This window comes from Vitis vinifera, chromosome 1, assembly GCF_030704535.1.
Source record: "Vitis vinifera cultivar Pinot Noir 40024 chromosome 1, ASM3070453v1".
In the NCBI taxonomy this organism is placed as follows: Eukaryota; Viridiplantae; Streptophyta; class Magnoliopsida; order Vitales; family Vitaceae; genus Vitis; species Vitis vinifera.
The window spans coordinates 22569203-22585104 of NC_081805.1; the positions used below are offsets into that span (position 1 = coordinate 22569203).

The 15902-nt window shown below is 30.5% G+C and overlaps 1 protein-coding gene across 1 annotated transcript; it reads right to left on the minus strand.

Moving 5' to 3' along the window:
- Positions 1-14401: 14401 nt before the first annotated feature.
- Positions 14402-15040, minus strand: LOC100242809 (agamous-like MADS-box protein AGL62). The gene has a single exon (XM_002272478.1). The coding sequence runs from the start codon at positions 15038-15040 to the stop codon at positions 14402-14404; it is 639 nt and encodes a 212-aa protein (XP_002272514.1).
- Positions 15041-15902: the final 862 nt, after the last annotated feature.

Below are 15902 nucleotides of genomic sequence, written 5' to 3' on the forward strand. Positions count from 1 at the left end.
TTGGGATACCCTTCTAAGCCTCAGCTGGAGAGAAAGCGAATTTGCCGTGAGCCATTCACTCTTGATAAATGGAACAATATGACGGCCTACAAAGTTGATCAGCCTGAGCAGCCTCAGTCAGCTGCAAGGAGAGCATCCCAAAGACATATACCTGAAGGTATAACAGTTGCTGCTCCTGCCATTCCTAGAGCTCCACCAGCTGCATCAACTTCATCTCAGCCATCCACATCAGCTGAACCGAGGATGGCTATTCCTATATCTGAATATCGAGAGTTGTGCCGTGCATTGGAGACTCTTACAGCTTCTCAGAGCAGTCTTGCTCGGGAGATGGCAGCCATCAGAGCATGCCAAGAGCAGATGTTAGCCACTCAGGCTCAACAAGCTGCCATCTTAAGGCAGCTCCAAGTCCATTTCGATCTGCCACAAGCTGTAGAGCCCTCCACTGATACACCAGCAGAGCCACACTCTCATCCTTCAGAGTCTCATCCTCCAGAGCCCCAAGCCCCAACTGATGCACCTACTGAAGAGGCAGACCCATCTGCCTAGCCCCACCACCCCACTCATCAGACTATTATATATATCTAATATTTTTATGTATTTGTTTTTTTTAGTTGAAAAGAAGTCCCAGTATTTTGGTACTATATTTGGGATTCCTTGTGTTACTTGTCGTTTGCATTGTAATCAAATGAATTTAAAGTAATACAAGTTGAATATTTCTTGTTAACAGTTAGCATTAAGTTATCTTTATTTCCTTTTCTCACACATTCTATTCTTTTTGAAACATGTGGTTTTCTCCAATCAATATTCGAATTTGATTTCAGCAAGGAGGTACCACTTCCTCTCTTTAATTACAATCACTCATATCACATTGAGGACAATGCTCAGTTCGGTTGGGGGGAATGAGGAAGGAAGTATGCTAAATCTTTTTGGTAATGCAATTATTTTGGTAAATTAGTTGTAATTTTTACTTTTTACTCTTGTTACTCTATTCTCCATGAATTTTGAGGAAAAATTATCAAATTAAACCAAGAGAAATTGAACTGTTGTTTTTCACTTGACTTAGAGTATGGATTATGCTCACTAAAGTGGTTCAATTGTTGAAACTTCTATTGAACTTGAATTTAGTTCTTCCACTTTAAGCTATCCACACACTGTGCACATTAGAATCCAATTATAAGATGAAAAGCTATTTCCCTCTTGACTTAGGATAATTTTGGGACTTGGTACATTTGACCTCATTTGATAAAATTGAAACACCCTGCAAAAGGCCAATGAGCCTTTGAAATAAAGAAAGTTGTTTGCTTGCCTTGAAACCCGAGCAAGGTCTGAGGGGTATATGGTGAAAGCCTTTAAAGCCTGGTGCCCTAAGCCTTAATTGGTTGGGAGTCACCGACCTCAATGCTCGTTATAAGGGTGAATAGGTAGAGTTAACACATGGTAGATGCTTGGGTATTAGAAATTCATTCTTAAAAGTCTGGGGAAAAATCCGAGGAGTTAGTGGTTGAAAGATCCTTAAAGCTTGGTGCCCTAAACCTTAATTGGTTGGGAGTCATCAATGGACCCCCATTACATGGACAAGTCAAAAAGAGTACCCCATAAAGCTACCTTAAAAAAAAATAAAAAAATAAAAAAATAATAAAAAAAATAAAAATAAAAAAGATGAAAGTGTGTTATTCTCTTATTGATTTTGGTCAGATTGCTAAAGTATTGAAAAGAGATAGGTTGGGGGGAGAGATTAGTTTAGCATATTATTCTCGGAAGCTAAGGAACCAATACACAGATTTTTGTGGAAGATTAAAGTTTGGTTCTTTGAAAGTGGAAATGATTTTAAAACTTCAGTTTGCATAATGCACTCCCTTGATTGACAGTGTTTAGCATAGTTTGTTATGACTCTTGTTGAAATTTGGGGTTGTATTTCTTTAATGCTTCATGTGAGAATTAGATCATCATGCCACTTGAGAATTATTTTCTTTCAGCATGATGTTGTAAATTTTAGATTAGTTTGCTATTTATTTTTATTTTTCTCTCCTTTATTGCTAAGGGACTAGCAATATGTCGGTTGGGGGGAGTGATTACTACTCAAAAAGTGCTATTTGATAGCCTATAATTAATCCTTTTAACCACTTTTGTAAATTACTTTTGGTTGTGAGAAGTTATTAACTTTTCTATATAGTTTCTAGCTAGTTTAGATTATTGAATTGACTTTTCTGTAGAGTTTCTTATTATGAGAACTTATTTAATTTAATGTTTTTGCATAACTTCTAGCATTGAGAAATTATACAATCTTTTTGTTAAGTATTTTCTTCATATCTTCTAGTTATGAGAAATAATTATACTTATTTTTTTCTTGATGTCTTTTGGCTATGATAAATCATAAAATGGTTTTACTAATATTTATACATAGCTTTTGGTCATGAGAAAGTATAAAGTAATTTTAAATGGTTTTACAATTTTTTATACATAGCTTTTGGTCATGAGAATTTATAATGTAATTTTTCTTAATAGCTTCTAGATATGAAATATTCTTCATATAGATTTTCACCATACTAGTATTATAAAATTATTTATTTACTTTATAGCTTTTAGCTATATGAAAAACTACAACATAATTCAAGTAGTATTTGAAAGATTAAAATAAAATGAGATATAATTCATAATATACCCAAGGACAAAAAATTTCATATATATTGGCAACATTTCGTGTATCAGGGAGTGTCGATATAAATTTTGGGCAGATATTTTGATGGCTCGATTTTTTCATTTTTATCGTTGATATATCGCCAATACTTTTGGATTTTTCATTGAAAAATCAGCTTGGTCAAAGCAAGCTACCTCAATCAATGCAGACTGTTGTTGGTCAAACATGGTCAAACCTCCTCAAAAGCCAATAGGGGAATCTAAGACAAAAGGTTTGGGTGCATATTATTGTTGTAAAATAATATCGTGCAACTTAATAATAAATGTACACTTATAAAATTTATATTATTTTAAAATGTCTATTTTTACTTCTTATATAATTTTTTAGAGTTTTTTTTTCTAATATTTTCAAATTTTTCATTAATTTTTATATCATCGATATTTTGTGTCAAAATATATGATAACATATTTTTTATATGTCCATAAAATTGAAATATCAATATATCCCTGATTACCGATATTTTCATTATTAAATATACTTTTCAAAGCAAACATATAGTATAATAGAATTGTTCAAAGAAAGTAAAGATCTTTATTTTATTAAAGCTACAAATGAGATGTTTAAGACAAAAGCAAAATATTAAATGCAATTTTTTTTTCTTAGTCGAAGACTTGTATTGATAACATGTTTTAAAAGTAAAGAAAATAAAAAGAAGAATTTAGAGAAGGAAATTCAAATAAAATAAACTCTAAAGTTGTTATTCTAGTAATCATAGCTTTATTTATTGGCTTTCAACCATAAATGTGACATCCATAAAATTTTATACCCATTTGAGAGAGAGAGAGAGAGAGAGAGAGAGAGAGAGAGAGAGAGAGAGAGAGAGAGAGAGAGAGTTTAAAAAGAAACTGGTGTTTTAAATGAAAACCATGTCCATTTTTAGATTCTTCAAGTGAACATTTTTAAAAATCTAAAATCAATGTTATGCTATTTATTTTAAATGACCAAATCTCAAGAAATCTTTTCCACAAGATTTAAAAATGTTACACAAATTACGCTTCCTATCTAATTTTCACTTGTATTGTTTTGGAATTAGAAAACAATTCTTATTTGCTTCCAAGCAAGTCCTAATTATTCATAAATAATCTAATCTTAGGCTGAGGTGCTAGGAATCAAACTATACACGGTTTCAACATTTCTACATATGGTAAATAACTTACCATGCAAGTTCCTTACCATGAAGCGCAACAACATTCTAGACTAGAAAACAAATTGTAAACCAACGAATAGCCAATAAGATCCAACAAATCATAAATAAGTAATTTTATTTTTTTGTAATAAAATTTCCAAATAAATTATTTTGCCAATGTAGTAGAAAAATATCCCTTAATAAAAAAAAATTATAGAGCATATTTTATCTATAATTAGTATTTAAAAAATTTATGCATTTCTTTATAAATAATTTTGGTTTGAAACATACACTAAATATAGATCTATATTTTTTTGCTTAAATTTTCCATTCTATGAGTAAGATTTTCAAATTTATTACTGACTTATGTGGATATGTCACTCTACTTGGGATATTGAGATTCAAATCAAATTTACTATAGTTGTAAGCTTTGACCACATGGACTAGGGTTTAACTTGAGTTTATAACGAAAAGTACCTTCCACACCGGTTCAAGTGGACGTTGTAACGGTGAGTACCGACCATATGGATTGGATTCGAGTAGGGTTTATTACCATAATTACTGGTTGCACGGAATGACTTCTATGGATCCAAAGTACAACCCTATCCATGTTAGGAAGTCATAAAGCTAATCTCAAAATTGATATATCCATTGGAGATGAATTAAAACCTCTGTTGACACTACTACCAAATAGATGAACAATGACCCTTCTTTCCTTGGCACTTTAAAAAGTGTTAATATTAAGTATAATGTGTAACATGCAATGGCGCTAGACCTAGATAATAACGACATTTAATATTAGAATCCTTGGCGTTTTGTACAAGCGTCCTTAAAGAATGTACCTTTTCATATCCTTGCGCTTTTGTAAAGCATCATCTTTCGATAGCCTATACATATACCCCTTTCTAAACTTTCACCCTCACACCGCAAAACAAATCGACCAAACGTACTTCCCTCCAAATAGAGTTTCCTTCACCCTCACACCCTGACCAAGTACACCGAACTTCTATCGGAGGAAACACACCAATGAAAATACATGAGTCACTCCCACACTTTGACAAGGTGTGAACGATCTACTGGCGTACTCTTACAAATTTAGTAAACCCTGCTTTTGATTAACCTCTCTTATAGGAGTACGTTTCAAAGAGATAGAGATTCTTTTAGAGAAATACAAGGTTTTAGTCAAGAAATATTAACAAGGTGATCATCTTCAGCGAAATCAATAACAACCTTGACTCTTTGCCCCGGTAAAATCTGTGTTGGTCTCATGTTTTATTTAGGGTTTTGGTGAAATATGAATGAACTTTGTTTTAAGTTCCGTAATATTTTTCTATCTTAATTTTTTTCAAGAAATAAATTAATTTATTGTTATTTAGGGCTTTCCCCAATTATGTAGGTGATGTCATTTTTATTAATTAAATAATTTTGGTCTTTGAGTTTCTATACTTTGATTCCTACTTGTTTTCCTTTTTTGTGTGAATGCTTGAAAAGGTGTAGTTTTGATTTTATCTGCTCCCAATTTAGGTCTATGAGTTTCAAAACTTGCATTCCTTTTTGTTTTTCTTTTTTGTGTGAATGTTTGAAAAGGTATAGTTTAAGGTTGTGTTATTGCAAAGAATATTAATTGCTTATGGACATTTTTTTTCATGGTGTTCTCTACAACTAGTGCTAAAGTGACAGACTTTCAAACTGAAAAAATTGTTTTAGAAAGGCTACATCCATATCTTGATCTTTATAAATTACCTATGTGATTTAGTTTTATTAAATAATTTCATAATAAGTAGATAATTTTGTATTTTCTGTTGGGTTGTTGTCAATTTCAAGGCATTTTGAGAAAATTCAAGTTTTCAAGGAACTTAAGTTCTCTTGATTTTGGTCTTTTGAGTTTCAATATATACTTGTATTCCTATTTATTTTCCTTTTTTTTTTTTTTTGGTTTGAATGTGTGAAAAGGTGTAGTTTAAGGTTGTGGTATTGTAAACAATGTAAATTGTTAATGGATATTTTTCATAGTGTTCTGCACACCAAGAGACAAAGTGAAATATAAGCTTTCCGAGTTAAAAAAAATTGTGTTAGAAAGTCTACAAAACTATCTAAATATTTCATGATATACTCATTCATAGAATGAATGTATTCTTGATTTCTATTTTTTTGTTTTTTTTCTTTATTTTTTAAAAATTTATGCTCTTTGTTATTTAGTCTTGTGTTTTATTAATTATTTATGGATATATATATTGATTTTTATAAATTATGTATGTGATTTCATTTTATTAAAGAATTTCATAATAAGTAGACAATTTTCTATTTATTGTTGGGTGTTTGCCAATTTCAAGCCATTTGAAGAAAATTCAAGCTTTCAAGGAACTTATGTACTCCCAATTTTGGTCTCTAAGTTTTCATACTTGTATTCCTGGTTGTTTTCATTTTTTGTGTGAATGTTTGATAAAGTGTAATTTAAGGTTGTGGTATTGCAAAGAATGTTGCTAATGGACATTTTTTTTTTAAAGAATTTTAAAAACATTTCAAAGTACATTCCTTTGAAATGAAGTGTGGTCAATCCTAATTGGTCAAAAACAATATAAAAACAAAACTAAAGTGGCTAAGAAAGCCTTGAATATTTTGGATAATCTTGTTATGAATATGGAAATTTTACATGCTTGTTCCGATACAAATAAGAATTGTATTTTCACTTAGGAAGAAGGTAGCTCAAAAAGTTATAAGCTCCAGAAGATTCAATTAAAAAAAAAAACTACCAGAAAGCTCATTCTCAAAGGATACAATCCATTTTCTCCAATAGGATTATTAGGCATTTTGTTCAAGATCTCATCTAGGAAGTTTCATTTCCTTTATTTATGAATAAATAGAGTAACTACACAAAATGTTTCTAAACAAAATGGTCTAATTCTACCATCTTTAACAAGCCTCTTGGAAGTGAGCTTAAGTTTCCTAGGTGGTACCCTATTTACATAATTATTGTTCTTTTATTGATGAACTTTGTTTGATTGGCCAAATGTTTTGTCAATTAGATTTAAGCTTTGTTTTGTGTTTTTATTTTATATATACATATCTTGGGTGTTCTCTCTTGTCATTCAAAGCTTCTAACTTTTTTTATATAAATGCAGAATGTGAACAAAATTCAAAAGGTGAAGTAGCCTATGCTAGAGATACATGTAAGTGTTTATTAACATGTATAGACATTATAACATAGTTTGAACTTTTTTATTTGATATCAAATTGTTTTTATCCATTTCAATATTAGTTTGCCTTTGGTCTTTTGGGTAAAATGCAAAGGAAATACAAAAATTAAAACATAAAAAAGTTCCTATAAAAAAAATACAAAAAAAAAGAAAAAAGAAAATATGAGAACAACTTATAAAATAAGAAAAAACACTATATCAGACAAATGATATAAACTAAAACTTCTTTTTGATACTATATATAGCTTACTATAGTAGTACCCAGTATTTGAATATTAAATATCCAAACACAATCTAAACATATCATTGGTTTAGTAGTGTGATTCTAGTGAGAATTTCCACCTCTACTTTACTCTTTAACTACTATATTCTTTGAACTTTTATTTTCTAAAAATGTTTTTACAAGATTTCCACCTCTACTCTACTCTTTAACTACTATGCTCTTTGAACTTTATTTTCTAAAAAACTTTTTATGCAATATCTGGTCTTTTGTGGAGTATTAGTTTGAGTTAGTAGCTTGAATATGGCAATTGTGACTGATTTGGCTTAAATTTGTCGTTTAGCCTCTAAATCTTATAATATTTTGCATAAATATAATTTAGACATTTATTTATGCATTTTTTGGCATACTCCACCAACTTCCCTCTTTGTATTAATATGTTATGAGTCTTGTGAATGAAATTAACATAGGTATTCTTTTTTTGGCTTCTTTATGTGTAGTTTCAGTTTTGTGTTGCATTTTATTCTTACCTTTGGATTAATTTCTTTTATTTAAAGAAATTCAAGAAACTAAGTAGTCAAAATTCCTCTATTATCATAATTTAGGCTTGAATTCAAAGAGCTTCTATTTTTACCAATTTCTATTTGCTTTTTAGGAAAGATTTAAATGGCTATTAAAACAGTTTTAGTTCGAATCCAATCCTGCAACCTTGTTATATTGCATTAATTTGACATAAATTTCATTTTCTTTTTATTTGAGTTACTTGCATTAGGAATCCTAGTAGTTCTCTATTAGGATGAATAACTTTCTCCTTCATCATCTCCTTTTTCATTGTATACCTTTTAACATTCACTTTCATCTAATCTTTGATTGTGCATAGTGATCCTTGGTTACTTGTTGTTACCTTCTATTATGGTGCTAGATTTGGTTTCGGTAAAGCTAATAGGTATATCTTTCTTTAACATAGTAGCCTTTGTATTAGATATCTAATTTTTGTCTTTATACTAACTAGTTTTCAAAAAAATTTCCCTTTGATTGTTTTTGTTCTAGTTTATTTTATAATTACTAATTAAATCTAGATCTTTATAACTAATGTATTCCTTTAGACTCTTTAGCATCTAATTCAATTTTTAAATGTTTTTCATTATAGTAGTTGTGGAAAAGAATCATTAATGATCATTTACAAGATTCCAGATCATATTATTACATATGTCAAAATTTCTTGTTTTATTTTATTTGATTCTTTTGTGGCACCAATATTTGAATTTGGGACTTGCAAATAAGGTTCATCCTTGCCTTTTCATTGATTTTTCTTAGATTTCATAAGAAGGTATTCTTGGTTATCAAGAATAATCAATTGCACTTTTCTTTGTAAATCCACTAGTGTTCCCATTTTTTTTTTTACACCCTTTTTCCATGGATTGTTTATTACTATCATTCTCATTACCGGGTTCTTTCAACTCAGTAAACCTCCTAGAATAATGTGCAACTTTAGCTTCCTTCATGGAATATTTATGTTCTTAAGAAAATGTTTTCAAATTTGTGAATATATGGATGATTCATAGTTAGATGACTTTCATAGTGTTGTTTTATTAGTTTGTTTATATGATTCTAACAATGATTCAAATTTGATATTGATGGATTATACATTTAAGGTCATTAATCTGACATTTAATTTTTTTGTGCTATCTAAGAATGTAGTTCACCAATTCTAGAAAAAAAAAATTATCATTCTTGGATGTTAAAGGATAGAAGGTAATAGGGTTATGAGGATGGGGTTCACAACTTTATTGCATTTGCAGTACAAAAATTTGCACATAAAAACTCTATTAAATATCCATGCCTATAGTGTGGTAATATGATATTCAATATGCCTAAGAGGATTAGAGAGTATTAGTATGGAGAGGTAGCTCTAAGTAGACCACCAACTAGAAAAGTAGAACGTTATGATAGGATTGAATTAAATAATATTCATAGTACAACAGAAACGGTTCAAGCTGCACAAGATGATTGTAAGAATGACCCAAAATTGTTTGAAAGATGTCTTGAAGATGCCCAAAAACCTTTACATCTCGATTGTAGAAATTTACGAAGTTGTCTACATTGGTCAAATTATACAACTTGAAAGCATGATATGGGTGGTATGATAAAAGCTTTTTAGAGTTTTTAAGAATACTTGGAGATATGTTGCCTATAAACAATGAGTTGCCCTTGTTCATGTATGAAGCAAAAAAGACATTGAATGCATTGGGCATGGAATACAAGAAAATACATGCATGTCCCAATGATTGCATACTTTATAGGAATGAGTTGAAGGATGCATCTTCATGTCCTACCTAAGGAACTTCAAGGTAAAAGGTAGATAGAACTAGAACTAAAAAGAGAAAGGGAATTCCAACAAAAGAAATGTGGTATTTTCCTCCTATTTCAAGATTTAGAAGAATGTATTAGTCCTAAAAAGCTTCAAAAGACCTCATATGGCATGCCCAAGGAAGAAAATTTGATGGGAGAATGCATCATCCATCTAACTCACCATCATGGAAGTTAGTTGACCATAGATGGCCTAACTTTGCATTAAAACCTAGAAACCTTAGACTTGTCATTTCATTTGATGGTATAAATCTTCACAATTCATTAAGTATCAAACATAGTTGTTGGCCTATTATAATGATCATCTGTAACCTCTTCCCTTGGTTGTGCATGAAAAGAAAATTTATTATGTTATATTTGTTAATATCAGGTCCACGCCAACTAGATATTTCTTTAGCACTATTATTGGAAGATTTGAAAAGGTTGTGGGATGTAGGGGTTGAAGCTTATGATGAGCATAAACAAGTGGTTTTTACATTAAGAGTTGTTTTGCTTTGGTTAATTGATGATTTCCTTGCATATGGAAACATGCTTGGTTGCACAGATAAAGGTTATTTTTCATGTCCTGTTTGAAATAAGATGACGTTTGGAAGAAGCGTCAAGGATTATTGGCGCTTACAACGGTGCTTTTGAGAAACGTCAATGTATGATATATTTATTTCTTGATAGTCAATAATATGATTCTTTAAGGAAGTGCCATTGTATCTCTTCCTTGAAAACCTCTCTTGAATTCAATCCAACCCAACCAAAACATTGGCAAGAAAAACCCAAACAAACAAAAAACAAAAAATAATAATTTTAAAGCAAAAATAATGAACAAAAAAAATATATTTAATTAATATGGAACCACAATGGCACAATCCAAATTTCAACTTAATTTTTAAAACAAAAAATAAAATAAGAAAAACCTTAGAACTATTTACAAAAAATAATAACAATAACAATAACAATAACCCAAGAAAATCAAAAGATAGGACCATCATAACCAAAGGTAGAGCTTTAAGAATCAAATCCAGCTGTCTGTGATTCATGTATAGGGATTGCTCCAACTGAATACGGAGCAGAAAAAGCAGGGGGTTCTGATGCCTCAGTCATAAGGTTATCAGCTTGACTTTCAACTTTCTTCCTCAGCATCTCCAATGACACCTTTAGCAACTAAAGCTGCTCCAAGCTAAGCTCCTCAATTGGAGCTACCCACCAGCACTTTTCTTCTCAGCCTCAATGATTGATTCAATACAAGGGTGACCAAATGAATATATCTTTTTTTCTGGAGAGAGAAGATTATGATAGAAGTTTCGGCCTTGCATAGAGTGCACGACTTGCTAGCCTTCTTAAAAAGGCCAGGCCAACGTTTTGAGAAAGTAACCTGTAAGAATGGTGTGTGTTGCGATACAATAAGAGAGACATACATCTTTATTGGATTTTGTGATTTACCAAGTTATTAAAAGAATCCATGTATCTTCATATAAAGCAAAGAAAAATAATTAAACATATGAAAATTCATATAGATACTTAAACAAAATTCACAAGTAGTATGCTAAAGATAAACATAACACTTAAACATAGTGGACATTCCCATCACTAATTAAATGATCAATTTTCCTACTTGGATCCTCAAAGAAATTTGAATCAACCAATTGGGTAATTCCATAATTCTATCACTGTCAATAAAGTTTGCTTCAACTTCTTTTCTTTTTTCTTTGATTGAGGTTTAGTATAAGTCAACCAAATATATCGGTGTATGACAATGTAACCAGTGCCCTTTTATCTCACACATATATTCTTAGAAGCCTTTTTAGTTTGTACATCTTTCCATTTTTTAATATGCTTGTTATCTTGTCCTACGTTTGGTGGAAGGAGTCACTTGTTTATTTTGAGAATGATTATGACCTCCACTATGTCACAAATTCTCTATGGCCATGACCATGTCCTCATCTATCTCCACATTCATGGATTGTAGTGCAATTCACTTGAAGGAATGATAGATAGTTGGTTGGATGAGATTGGTAATTTTTAATAAAGCTCATTGTTTTGTTTAGTCATTAGATCGAAGACATAATATCAATTTTGAATATTTAGCAAATTAACGTACATTCTTGATACAGATGCTTTGAGAGAACATTTGAGGTATGAAAAGAAGTGAACCATTTTTCCAACATGTTTTCCTTAATGATAGTTTCTCTGCATAGCTTCAATTGAGTTAATTTACGTAATGTTGACAGATATGAAATTTTGGTAGGAGTTATATTTGTTGATAGATTTTCGGATAATAATATTTTGATGGTTTCTTTCAAATTATTCCAAAAGATGAAAGGGTTATGAAGTATTTTCAATCCCTCATTAAGCGGCAAAGCCAGCTGCCTCCTCCTCCTCCCTCCGAAAATTCTAAAACAAGAAACATCCACTTTTTACATTAGGAGGACTTGAACCAAAGATGGTTATTGACCCCAACAATGACAAAATAGGACCATTGGGCTAAGGCCATATATGTATTTAAGTTGCCCCCCAGATTTTAACTGTTGGCTCTTCCACTGCCTTCCATCAATCTTAGTCAAGGAGTATCAATGTTGTTGTGCAATCTTATAGAGATGACAAATATATATATTTTTTTTTCTAAAACACCAAGAGCAATAAATTCAAGTTTAGTAAGGTTTGACATAATCTCAAAATTATACATAATTTAAGTAAAACTATATGAAAAAATAAACTTAAAATAAAATACTATATAAAAATTTCATATTATTAACTAAAAATAATTAAAAAAATAAAAATAATCAAATAATTACTTATAACAACTGTAGAATAGATTTTGACTACATTTTTTATTTTCTTGTTTCCATAGCTTCTGGTTATGAATAATTTTGACATCATAATTATTTACATAGTTGTTAGTTGTGCACTATGTATAAAAACTTTTCATATATATAGTCTCAAGTTATAAATTTAGTTTTCTTTACGAATTTAAAGTTTATTAATTTTGTAAATAACTTTAGGCTATGAGAAGTTATTAACTTTTCTATATAGTTTCTAGCCAGAAGAGATTATTGAATTGACTTTCCTGCATAATCTCTTATTACAAAAAATTATTTAATATAACTTTTTTGCATAACTTCTAGCATTGAGAAATTATACAATTGTTTCATTAAGTATTTTCTTCATATCTTCTAGTTATGAGAAATAATTTTACTTATTTTTCCTTTGATAACTTTTGGCTATGATAAATTATAAAATGATTTTTACTAATTTTTAAACATAGCTTTTGGTCATGAGAAATCATAAAGTAATTTTTCTTCATAGCCTCTAGATATGAAATGTGCTTCATATAGCTTTTCACTATACTAGCTTTATAAAATTATTTATTTACTTTATTGCTTTTAGCTATATGAAAAATTACAATATAATCCAAATTGTATTTGAAAAATTAAAAATAAAATGAGATATAATTCATAACAAACCTTCCAAAGTAAACATCTAGTACAAAATAATTGTTTGAAGAAAGTAAAGATCTTTCTCTTATCAATAGCTAAAATGAGATGTGAAAGATAAAAACGAAATACTAAATGAAAAATCTTGTCTTTTATTAGTCAAAGACTTAGAGAGATCATTTAAGTTTTAATTTTCAACCACTAAGATAAATAGTAAATAACTTAAATTCAACAAATCATAAATAAGTAATGTTATTTTTTTCTAATAAAATTTTCAAATAATTTATTCTAGCAACTTAATAGACAAATATCCCTTATTAAAAAAATTTATATAGTATCTCTAATCTATAATTAGAATTTAAAAAGTTCACGCATTTCTTTCTAAATAATTGGGTTATTTGATTTAAAAGGGTATTTGAAAACCCAAATTTTGAAATTTAACCCTTCATTATTTTTTTGCCTCATTTTGACAAAAATGTTTTATAAATACTTGAAATGACAAAGGGCATTTATGTCCAAAATGGGTTATTTTTCAAGAAAAAATATGGGAATGGTTAAATGTACAAATTTGGGGATTATTTCATCCCTTTAACCAATTAATTCTAAATAAATTTGGTTTGAACCATATATTAAATATGGATCGATGCATCATTGCTTAAATTTTCCATTCTATGACTAATATTTTCAATTTTATCACCGACTTATGTGGATAGGTCACTCCTACGTGGGAGATTGAGATTCATATCAAATTTACTATATATGTAAGCTTTGACCACATGGACTAGGGTTTAACTTGAGTTTATAACGGTAAGCACCTTCCATACCGGTTCAAGTGGACGTTGTAACGGTGAGTACCGACCATTTGGATTCAAATCAAATTTACTATATTTGTAAGCTTTGACCACATGGACTAGGGTTTAACTTGAATTTATAACGGTAAGCACCTTCCACATCGGTTCAAGTGGATGTTATAACGGTGAGTACCAACCATTTGGATTTGATTCAAGTAGAGTTTATAAAACATAATCACTGGCTGTGAGGAATGCCAACTATAGACTTCTATGGATCTAAAGTAGAAACCCTATCCATGTTATGAAGACATAAAGCCTATCTCAAAATTGATATATCCATTGGAGAAGATTAAAAAGGTCTCTTGAATTCAATCCAACCCAACCAAAACATTGGCAAGCAAAACCTAAACAAACAAAAAGCCAAAAATAATGAACAAAAAATTATATTTAATTATTATGGAACTACAATGACACAATCCAAATTTCAACTTAATTTGATAAAACGAAAAATAAAATGAGAAAAACCCTAGATCTATGTACAAAAAATTATAACAATAACAATAACCCAAGAAAATCAAAAGAAATGACCATCAAAACCAAAGGTAGAGCCTTGAGGATCAAATCCAGCCGTCTGTGGTTCATATGGAGGGATTGCTCCAACTGAATATGGAGCAGAAAAAGCAGGGGGTTCTGATGCCTCAATGATAAGCTTATCAGCTTGCCTTTCAACTTTCTTCCTCAGCATCTCCAATGACACCTTTAGCATCTGAAGCTGCTCCAAGTTAAGCTCCTCAACTGGAGCTGCCCACCAGCACTGTCTCTGGAAAGCTTTCGTCGTCTTGTCAAGTGCTTCACCACGTTTCTTCTCAGCCTCAACTTCCTTCAGAACCTCAGTTAGCTCCATATTAAGCTCGTTGATATTAGCACTACGGTGAGCCTGGAAGAGCTGCAGTGCACCAGCATTTAGAAAAGGGTTTCGCGCCAGGAACCTATCAATGATTGATTCAATACAAGGGTGACCAAATGAATATATCTTTTTCCCTGGCGAGAAGATTATGATGGCTGTTTCAGCACCGCAAAGAGTGCACAACTCGCTAGCCTTCTTAAAAAGGCCAGCCCGACGTTTGGAGAAAGTAACCTGTAAGTTACTCTCATTCTTTATTTTAGCGATCTCAATCCTCTGGCGGCCCTTACTTTTCCTTACAGTAGCCATCAAGAGAAAAATATTGAGCCAGGGACTGCTCTTTTCTTGATGAAGATTGAGTGATTTGTAGAGTACTATGGGGGTCTTTAAATAGGGTTTCTCCACCTCTAAAATTGTCGTCAATGCCCTCTAAATTGTTTCAAAATCTATATTTCACTTATTGCATTTAATTACTTACCAAATAATTTGAATACTAAAATATCATCCTTTTAGGGTAGATACATAAAAATCATAAATATTTAGACATTTTATTCATTGTATTTAATTACTCATGTAATAATTTGGATACTAAAATATCCTCCTCTTAGGGGATATCCATACAACTCATAAATATTCAAATGTCTTAGTTGTACAAGTTAAAAATCAATTGACATAGTTGACTATCTAATTAGAGTGCATGACCATGTGGGTCCATGCCCAATGTGTTAATACTCCATGTTTATCGATTTATAATGACCATTGGATCCAAAATAAGTGGTTGAATTCTATCATCTAAAATTATCAAAAGCATGAAATGGAAGGGTACTTGATATGTATACTTGTATTATACATTAGTCTAATAACTTTCAAGGAAAGGAAGTAACTTAATGTCCAAATAAACCTTTTTTTCTTTATAAAATAATAAGATAATTGTTCTTTCGAATTTAAAAGTAAATTCTTACTTATAAAGATGAGGATAGCATTAACTATTCTTCCAAATTTGGATATGAAAATTGAAAGGTGATTTGTACACATAATTATGTGTTGAGGACTTGGAAAGGTGATAAGATAATAATGAAGATATCATGTTTGCTTACATAGATGATGATGGGGATATTATGTAATGATTACTTAATATATTAATTCTTCTTGAAGAGATACAAATGAAAAT

Excerpts from the sequence above, each read along its gene's own strand:
- LOC100242809 (XM_002272478.1), bottom strand. The coding sequence starts at position 15,040 with ATGGCTACTGTAAGGAAAAGTAAGGGCCGCCAGAGGATTGAGATCGCT.